At 34.9% G+C, this 10,455-nt stretch overlaps 1 protein-coding gene across 1 annotated transcript in view; it reads left to right on the forward strand.

The window, feature by feature from the left end:
• Positions 1–2,968, forward strand: part of ZFYVE16 (zinc finger FYVE-type containing 16) — a 48,729-nt gene extending 45,761 nt beyond the window's left edge. Inside the window, exons 16-17 of the mRNA XM_007943464.2 lie at positions 548–715; positions 2,807–2,968. Coding sequence (XP_007941655.1) covers positions 548–715; positions 2,807–2,968 — 330 coding nt within the window. The remainder of the gene's footprint in view (positions 1–547; positions 716–2,806) is intronic.
• The last annotated feature ends 7,487 nt before the right edge of the window (positions 2,969–10,455 follow it).

Here is a 10,455-nt window from a genome sequence, read left to right on the forward strand (position 1 = left end):
AGTCCCAATCTCTCCACAACCTCGCCAGCATTTGTTATTTTCTGTCTTGTTGAACTTTGCTACTAGTGCTGGAGCAAGATGGTATCTCATTGGTGTTTTGATTTGCATCACCTTGAGGTTTTTTTAAGAGCAGTGTTGAGTCATGTTAAATTTATTCTCACCTGATTCCTCTTTAGATCAGTGACTAGAATAGGAGGCTATGCACGATTACTTCATTGTTTGATGTTAACTTCACGTAGATATCTTTATATGATGGTGATCACATAGGATGGACTCATTAGTATTCCTCTCTAAACTGAAGTAAGAGGGCTTTCTGCTGCAAGGTAACTTTAGGCAAAAGCAACCAAACCATTCCCATATTCCATAAACTTTGATTTTATGTTTTATAGTTGATGTTGCTCAGTCCATATAAAATGCTCATAACTAGTAATTTCATGGTACTGACATTGGAATTTTATCAATAAAATTGAATTGAAAACAGTAGTTGTATATTTTTAGTTACTTTTAAACTAAATCATGATGTATTTCTTAATTAAATGCATTTCAGGTGTTCTACTTTGTAAAGGACCAGGACATACCCATTTCAGCAACTCATTATCAGTTTGCAAAAGAAATTGCCATGGCTTGTAGTGCTGCACTGTGCCCTCATCTGAAAACTCTAAAAACTAATGGGATGAATAAAATTGGACTCAGAGTTTCCATAGACACTGATATGGTGAGTCACGTTTTAGTGGTGTATTTTTTAGGTAAATATACATTAAAATAATACTGGAGGAAATGGTAATAATTGAAATTTTTTAACTTTTTATTTTGAGGTGAAAGAAGGGAACTAAATTTGGTTGCATATCAACTGTGCGCTACATACTGCATACTTCACATACATTCTCTTGTTTAATCTCCACAATAGGAGTTAGAAAACTTTTTGGTAAAGAACCAGACAGTAAATTTTTTAGATGTTATGTGCCATGTGATTTCTGTCACAGCAACTCACTTCTTGCCATTTTAGCACCAGAACAGCCACAGGTATGTCAACATGTAGATAAGTATGTAACCAAATGAGTATGGCTGGTTCCAGTGAAACTCTTATTTACAAAAACAAGTGTCAGGCCAGATTAGGCCCCCAAGGCAGTTTGCCAACTCCTGCTCCACAACAATCCTGCTTGTTTTTTAATTAATCTGACTAGATTCTATATTCACATGATTTAAAATTACATCTCCAGAGAGCATTATTCACAGAGTGCCTAAAGCATTTGACTGCTAACCAGAAGGCTGGCGGTTCAAACCCACCAGCCACTCCTCGGAAGAAAGGTTGGGCAGTTTACTTCTATAGAGATACCGCCTCACAAAGCCAAGGAGGGCTAGCTATGAGTCGGATCTGACTTGACAGCAGTGAGTTTGGTGTTTGGTTTATTCTATGTAATCAATGGCCCCTGGAGATATGGACTTAAAACTATAATTTAATATAACTAGAGTTTTGCAAGGCAGCAGCCCTGGAAAGATCTCCCTCCTACTCTTGGCTCACAACCCATTAGTCCATCTCCATCTGTCATTCCCCTTCCCAGTCAGGCAATCAATTTATTAATTCTTATGTATTCTTTGTGATTTTATGCACATAACAGTAAATAAGTATGTATGTTCTTGAACCTCATTTTACCTTGTTATTTTTTTATGTTGCTTTTTCACTTCATATCTCTTAGAGATATTTCATACTAATATGCGTTCTTCTTAACTATTACATAGTAGTCAGTTGTACAAATGTGCCATAATTTATTTAAATAGTTTCCCATGCATGTTCAGTGTGTTTTGTTTTGATCAACATTTATGTTGTCCATAATACTTTGCTTTTGTGTAAGTTTTGTGTAAGTTTGAGTGTTTTCATGGGAAATACTCCTACAAGTAATTGCCAGGTCTGAGTATGTATTCTATCCTAGCAAGTTGCCCACATATAGACGTCATGCCAGTGTGTATTTTCACCAACATTTTTGATGGAGTTCTTCTTTCCTCTTTATCAAAGCAGTATGTAAACAAACATTTGAACTTTGCCAATTTGATAGATGAAAAATGGTATACCCTCCGTATTATTTTAGTGTACATTTCTCTTGTAATAAGTGATGATGATCATCTTACCTGTAACAGCCGTTTGTTTTCCTCTTTCAGTTCATGTCTGGTAAGCATATGTATTATGTATCTGTTTTTAACACCCGATATAAGATTTACAGGACAGGCTCTGTGTTAGAATGATTAATTTAAATGTGAGCAAGTTTCATAATGCTAAAGATTTGCTTTTCTCCAACCAGGATGTATTATACTCCTAGTTCTTATGGGAAAAAGGAAGTTATGTTTTCATCTATTAAAAGTCCTCCTTTCAGATATTTGTTATTTGAAAAAGCACTGTTAATATTTCCTTTTTACACAAATATATTAAAGTGTAATTTTCACCAGCCTCAATATTAAATGCAACAACAAATTTGAATTTTTTTTCTTTTATTGGCCATTATCCAAAGCCTTGGCCCTTCAATGTGTTTATATGTTCACAGAGAGAAAACCTAAAAGTATGAACTAGGAACATTGATTTTTTATATATTTATGATTATCTGTGGGAGGAAAAATTACCATTTATGTAGTAGATGGATAAAAGAAATGTGGATGAATGAAGACCATTTATCAATAAAATATAAAATGTTTTATTAACTTTGCTTAAAACTGAATGGTATTTTAAAGATACTTTTTTTTTATTCATTTGCTAAGCTAAAGAAGATTGCTTATCTTCAAGGGTGTACTAAAATAAGCCTTTTTTTTTTTTCAGGTTGAATTTCAGGCAGGCTCTGAGGGCCATCTTCTTCCTCAGCATTATCTAAATGATCTTGATAGTGCTCTGATCCCTGTGATCCATGGTGGGACCTCCAACTCTACTGGTTTACCATTCGAAATAGAATTGGTGTTTTTCATTATAGAAAATGTTTGTTAATGGGAGGATGTGTCACATTAAATGTTACCAATTGATTTGTTGGAACTCCAGCACTAAAACTGAAGTGCTTTGCATTGACTATTTACCATAAAAGTAAATGTATCTGATATTTGAAACATGTAAGCTTTGCTTTTTAGGCAGGAATAATCTTTTAAAATCATGAGCACAACATTTAAAATGCTAAAACTTTAAAGAATTCAGTTTTTGAAGCTTTACACTTAACACAAATACTAAAAGAACAAGAACTCCTCCTGTCCGAGAAATTTGTGTCATTTACTATGTCATTAAGTGCTAAGCCAAAGTATCTGCACTTAGGTATACCTCTTTATGCCAATAATGGTTTCAGTGAAGTCTATTTTCAGATGTGATGTTGTGGAGGGAATGCCAGTTTTGTGTATGTGCCAGTTAGATTGCTGACTTCTAAAGTCTGTTAGAAATGTATGTCAGTGGCATAGGCCAGTTTTCAGATCATAGACGGGAATGATAATTCTTACATAAACCAGGTAATTTGTGTGATTGGAGTGGAGATCTACCTCCATGATTAGATAAACTCTGATTGTTTGGATTAAAATCAGAATTTTGCCTTTTTTCTTCTCAAATTACTTTATATTCACAAACACACATACACATACACTTAAGTTTTTTCTTGATTAAATGAGTATACTTAAAATAATTGTGGGTGCTTCAGGACCTTGTGCTTCTATATTTAAGTATATTGTTTTTATAGAGAAAACATGATTCAGTATGTGTTTTATAAATCTTTAATAATTTATAAATAGGTAATATTTTTCTATTACAGTGCATTATTTTCCCTACTTTCCTTCCAGATTATACCACTGTATTTATTACTTCTAAAAGTGAGTGACAGCAGGCCAGATGACCCTGGAAGTAGTCATTATGTAGCAATAAATGAAGCATGAAGCGAGCTTTCTTTTACTTCCACTTTAATCCTTAGAAATTTCTTGGTAATTCTGCATATTTTCATGGATAACGATGTATTAGGTATACATTTTAAGGAACTAATTACCTTTGCATATTTAAATTCTTTATATGGTAGTTATTTTTTATAATGAGATACTAACATAAGTTAAACTCTGTATGTAAAGAACACATGAAACTTGTGCTTGAGTTATAGAGGTCCTTCAAACCCTGTTCAAGTTTCAGAAACTGTTACAGAACTCTTCAAATGGCAAAATCAAAACAGAAGTCTTCTTGTGTTTAGAAAAAAAGTAAAGAGCATATTTTAATTAGTCCTGTCATTTAACTTATATAAAACTCTCGTTATTTTGATGCTTTTTTATTCTTCTTTAGAATATATATATATATATATGAGTATGTATATATGTATATATATGTTTTTGTATCAAAAACACTCCTTATATATCCCAATAAAAAGAAACTACAGTAAATAGCCCCATTTTAAGAAAAATATTCATGAAGCATCTCAACTTGAAGATAACGTCAAGTTTATAACTCAGGATCTGAGGTCTCAGGCTAGAAGACACTGAGAATTTTCATCAGTTGGGCATATGGATCCTACTGAGTCACATCTGCAGTACTAGCCAAACAGACACATGTGGAGGAGCAGCAGTCTTCTGGAAGTAGCTACTTCATAAACAGTGTAAATATTGCAGATACTAAGTGGCAAACTTGTGAAGTTTATTGAAATGGTATGATAAAAAGAATAAAACTCAATTTGTGTTTTCTTTGTTTCTTTTTATTTTGCAATATAAGTCATTTTATCTGTGAATACTGAATTTACCTTAAAATAATCAAATGATGGAGGGCTTTGTCCATGGTAGGATGGTTTTGGATTTGTTTTCATAAAGCCTCTACCTTCAGTAAAACTTGGAATTATCTGCCTAAAATTTACAGTCACATTTTAAAGTATTCTGTGTAGATGTACATTTCTGAACACATTTGTGACTTATTTTGTCATGTTCTTGGCATTAATACTTAATTTGAAATTTAAAACATTTTAAAGATGAGATAGGATGATTCTTTGTGCTCATCTAGAATGATTCTTTGTGCTCCTCTGTGGTGATCTAGTCTTGGTTTTCCCTTTGCATACTGTTTTCTCTAAATTTTGAAATACAAAGTAAAATCTGGCCCATTTGCTTTATGCAGCCATCATACAAACTCTTTGCATGTCTGGATACTGTGTATTTACTGTATGCACAACACTTTATTAAGACTCTTTTGGTTGAAAAATTAATAAAATAGTTCTTTCCTTGAAGCTGAATGTGTGGGACAGATAGTTATCATATGCAATGAAACCTGGGAAAGCTGGAACCTGTTTAAGACTGAAACCTGTAAAGAAAGAAAACTCAAATATTTTGTAGTTAAAAGAGTGATAGAAAAGAGGTAAGAATCCTCCCTGTCAACGGTGGAAAACTTGTGACACCCAGAAAAGTAAGGCTGCCCTTTGGAGTTCTGGCTATCACAGGTTTCTCTGTAGTGAAAGTAATTGCTGTAAAAGAGAGATGAGGTTCACTAGGTGGTTGAAAAACAACCCAAGAGGATAATCATACTAATGGTGAGAAGGCAGCCTGAACCTATTACATTGTCAGCATTAAACTTGTCAAGGAAAAAAAAGATATAGTTGGAAAATAGAAAAGTAAGTAAGATGTAAAAAGAGTGAGCTTTCTTTTTAAAGGCATTCTACTTGAAACCAGTCTTTTATGTTACCTGAATATCACAGTGTACTCTTAAAAGTAGTAGCCTAATTATGATGTCTCAACTGCCCAATTTATAGCAGCAAAACTTAGGTATTTATTTCTTAAATAAAGAATAGGTATTTGTTTCTTAAATAAAGAATAGTACTTTTCTGTTTTTAACAGCAAGCACAACTTTGATAATGTGACTCAAATTTTAAAAGAAAAGATTTTGAAATAAACCTACATTCATTCTAAGTCTAATTTTTTTTCTTTGTGTTTTTCAAAAACTGTTAAATATATATAATAGATTCTCATAGTTAAAAATCAATATGGAAAGTTTATCAGTGTAAGTTTTGCTGTATGCATTTTTCTTCTTTTCATTCTGCAAATTCATTAGGTAATTTCTTATATATTTTCCCAGTGTTTGGGTTCATTAGTAATAAACATAAATACACCTATGTCCTTCCCCCCATTAATTACCCAAAATGTTGTATGGTTATACATTGAAAAACACAGTTTCACCTCCTCAGGTTCTTTGGGTTGTATGGTTTGTATTTAGAATCTTAAAGATTGATTGCGTCTGTTAAACCACTTTAACTCAGTGATTGGTAAAAGCATCTTAATTGCAGAAAGGCAAGAAGAAAACCTGTTAATGGGATTATGTCCATATGTTTAAGTAGGAAAACTATTTTTCTATAACAAAATGTTTATTCCTAAAATAATTGCAAGGTTATTTTTATTTGAGCTATATTTTAAAACTTTATTTTGATGTACTAAACACTAAGCCTTGCCAAATAAGTTTCTCTTTTACTACTTTTTTTTTTTTTTCACTTCAGATTTTCAGTTTTTCATTTTGTTCTCTGTGTCTTCCGTTTTTGGATTTTGCTTGGAAATTTTTGAAGTTTAATATTTAATACCTTTTGGGAAACATTTTCTACGTTTGCTTTGATAACATTATAAACTTATTTGTTTTTGACAGATAAAGAAATAGATTTAGTTCATGTCCTTTATCATGAACCTCTGGATATAATAAAGGTTTTGCATTTTTGGTAAAATATGGTGAGGTGGCCAAGATGGCCCTCAACCATCTCCACATGCTGGAATTCACAGTCTTGTGTGGTCCCCTTCTACACTGTACCAATATTGGTCTTTGTGACCGATAGAATTTGGCAAAAGTGATGGGCTGTAACTTCTGAGATTAAGATATAAAAGACTGGTTTCCATCTCTGGCATAGTCTGTGTTGGATCACTCACTCTGGTAAACAACTGCCATGGTGTTAGCAGTCCTGAAGAGTTATACTTGAGAAACTGAAGCCTGCGGCCAACAGCCACATGAGTGAATCCTCCAACCCCACTAAAACCTTCAGATTTCAGCCCCATCCAACTGTTTGACTGCAAGCTCATATGAAACACCCAGGTAAGCTCATCTCAGATTCTTAACCCTCAAAAACTATGTGAAATAATATATTTTGTTAAGCTAAATATTGTAATCTGTTATACACAGCAACTATTGTTAGATAACTGTACCTGTGAGCAGCCCTAAAGTAAAGATAGCTAAAATGATTAATTGTTCTGACAGTGAAACATGTTTCTTACCAACATTTATAGGTTGCATGCCACATGTGAAATATGGCAAGAGCAGAGAACGCCAAAAGAAAAGGAAGGGTGTGGCCATGTAGAATCAAAGATGGCAGTTGTGGGAAACTTCCTGTTTCTGGTAATTGTATGCTAAGGTATTCAAACCCATGCACATGCTGAAAAGAACCAGTGCTGCTTAAAATACAAAAGTCATCTTAAAACACAAGAGTTTGTAAGACAATAACGAATGTCCACCCCAAAAGTAAACACCAGTTAAGTGAGCACAGGGCTTTATTTTGACAACCTAATGGGGGCAAAGGAGACAGAAATAAAAGATCAGGACCCACATGAGGTAGTGAATCTTAACAGGAGGACCCTCTTCTCCCCACCCCCAAAGCACTTCACCTTTAGGCTGAAAATAAACCAGGGTGGAGTCCTGGCAATCAAGGGGGAAGCTAAAGCCCTGGCTTTCTAGCCATAATACCAGGGAGGGGAAATAAGGAAACTCAAAAGTGTGAGAGTATCATAGGAGGGAACTGAAGGAAGAAAAAGTCGAGGCAATTCCAACTCATGGTGACCATATGTGTCAAAAGTAGAGCTGTGCACTATAGGCTTTTCAATGGCTTTTTTTTTTGTTTGTTTGTTTGTTTTAATAAGTAGATTGCCAAGCTTTTTCTTCCAAACTGAAGAAAGGGGTAATCTTTTAATCCATGTATTAAATGCTAGGTTCACTTATACATGTGTGAAGCTGACTAAAATCAACACAACAAAGGTTTTGAACACTAAACTACAGTGTAGACCCCATCTGCTCTTTAGACTGGCCTCTGTGTGGTGCACAACTGGGGTAGACCACAATGGCACTGCAAAGCCTTTGGAAACCAAATTAACTTTGGAAACAGCCTCAGAAAACTGGCCAGGGTGTGTGATCTGAACTTAACTAGACTGACTACCTGCTAAAACAAAACAAAACCCAACATTCTTCTGAAAATTTAAACCTTACCCAGAAACAATCCAAAATTACTCAACATACAAAGAACTAGGAAAGTCTGAACTTTCAAGGGAAAGGTTTGTGTACCTGAGGCTACACAAATGTTGGAATTACCAGAAAAGTTACAAACTTGAAGATGGATCAATGGAATCAGTGTGAAAAACAAAAAAGTGAAGGGAAAAAGTACTGTTTTGGGAACCTATAAGACAATGCTAAAAATCTTTCTGTCTTATATGAGTACCAAAAGGAGAGGCGAAAGATTTGAAGAAAAAATCTGAATAGCTGAAAACTTACTAAACTTGTTTAGACATAAATTTACATGTACATAAACTACATTTAGAGCACATCTGCTCAAGAGAAAGTTGTAGGGTCATGCTTCAATACTCAGATTCAATAATTTTCAAGATTTGCCACTTTTCATTTGCTATTTGCTGAAATATTTTAAAGTAAATCTCACGCATGATTTTATGCCACATTTCATGCCTCATTTTAGTTTGCAGCTGTAAAAAATTGGACAGTGAATATTAATTGAGTTGATTACTGTAGGATCTGAAAATACTGAACTAATTCTTTGATCAATAGGCTATAAAAACTTTTGAACTGCAACTGATACCATCAAGAAAGTCAAAAGACCACAGAATGGGAGAGAACAATTACATAATGGTCAACGTACTTATAATCGGACTATATCTAAAAACTCTTATCTCAACAATAAAAATACAAATAATGCAATTAAGAATGAGTAAAGGATTTGAATAAACCTACCTGCAAAGATGTACAAATGGCCAATGAACACACTAAAAGATGCTCAATATCATTAGTTATTAGGGAAATGTATTTGCATTTCAAGCAATGAGACCATGTATACCCACTAGGATAGCTAAAGTAAAAAATAGTAAGTGTTGGTGAGGATGTAGAGAAATTGGACTCCTCATACAGTGCTGATGGGAATATAAAATGGTACAACTGCTTTGGGAAACTTGGTAGTTCTTCAAAAACTTATACTATAGCAGCACTATTATAGTAGCTAAAAGGTGGAACAATTGAATCCCCATCAACTGATGAATGGATAAAATACGGCAGATACATGGGGAAAAAAGCCACTGCTGTGGAGTCATTGCAACTCAACTCAAAGTTACCCTGTAGGACAGGGTACAACTGCCCCATTGGGTTTCCAAGGCTGTAATTCTTTAGAGAAGCAGACTGATTGATCTTTCTCCCACAGAGGTTGGTGGTTTCTAACTGCCAGAAACAGCAGAATATAATTTGACCATAAAAACAAATGAAGTAATAATAAATGCTACAATACGGATGTCAACAACAACAACAATACGGATAAACCTTGAAAACTTCATGCTAAGTGAAGGAAGCCACTTAGAAAAACATATTGTATGATTCCATTTGTATGTAATGTCCAGAATGATGATGTTGTTACGTGCCCTTAAGTAGGACCCAACTCATAGCGACCCCTCTGGGTTTCCAATGCAGTATCACTACGGAAGTAGATTGCCCCATCTTCCTTCTGAGGAGTGGCTGGTGGGTTTGAACCGCCAGCCTTCTGGTTAGCGGTCAAGTGCCTTAGGCACTATGCTACCAGAGCTCCTAATGTCCAGAATAGCCAACTCCATAGACAGAAAGATGAATGGTTGCCTAGGACTGAAGGGGGAGTTCTGGTGACATAGTGGCTAGGGCATTTGACTGCTAACCAGAAGGCTGGTGGTTCAAACCCATCAGCCACTCCTTGGAAGGAAGAGTGGGCAATCTACTTCCATAGAGATACCACCTCCAAAAACCAAGGAGGGGTTGCTATGAGTCAGAACTGACTGGACGGCAGTGAGTTTGGTTTTTTGAAGACTGAAGGGGTTGTGGTGGGGGTGTTGACAAGTGACGTGCAGTTTCTTTTTAGGGTTATGAAAATGTTCTAAAGTTAATTGTAGTTGATGGCTGCAATAGTATGATTACATTAAAACCCACTGAATCGTACACTTTAAATGAGCGACAAGGCTATGGAACAAGAAAGGCCAATGGAGTCCTTAAATTTTAGCATCTTATCAAATGTAAGAAATCTTTTTGATTGACCTAGAGAATAAGCAGAAAATATGGAGGTATGATGATGACAGCTTAAAATACACAGCTCAGATCTGGAAAGATTTAAGTATATATAATAAAATGTGGGAGCTCTGGTAGCATAGTGGCTAAGACACTTGCCTGCTAACCAGACGACTGGCGGTTCAAACCCACCAGCCACTCCTCGGAAGGAAGGT

The sequence above is a fragment of the Orycteropus afer genome, unplaced genomic scaffold (assembly GCF_000298275.1).
Source record: "Orycteropus afer afer isolate SDZICR_OR568_19922 unplaced genomic scaffold, OryAfe1.0 scaffold00107, whole genome shotgun sequence".
NCBI classification, from domain to species: Eukaryota; Metazoa; Chordata; class Mammalia; order Tubulidentata; family Orycteropodidae; genus Orycteropus; species Orycteropus afer.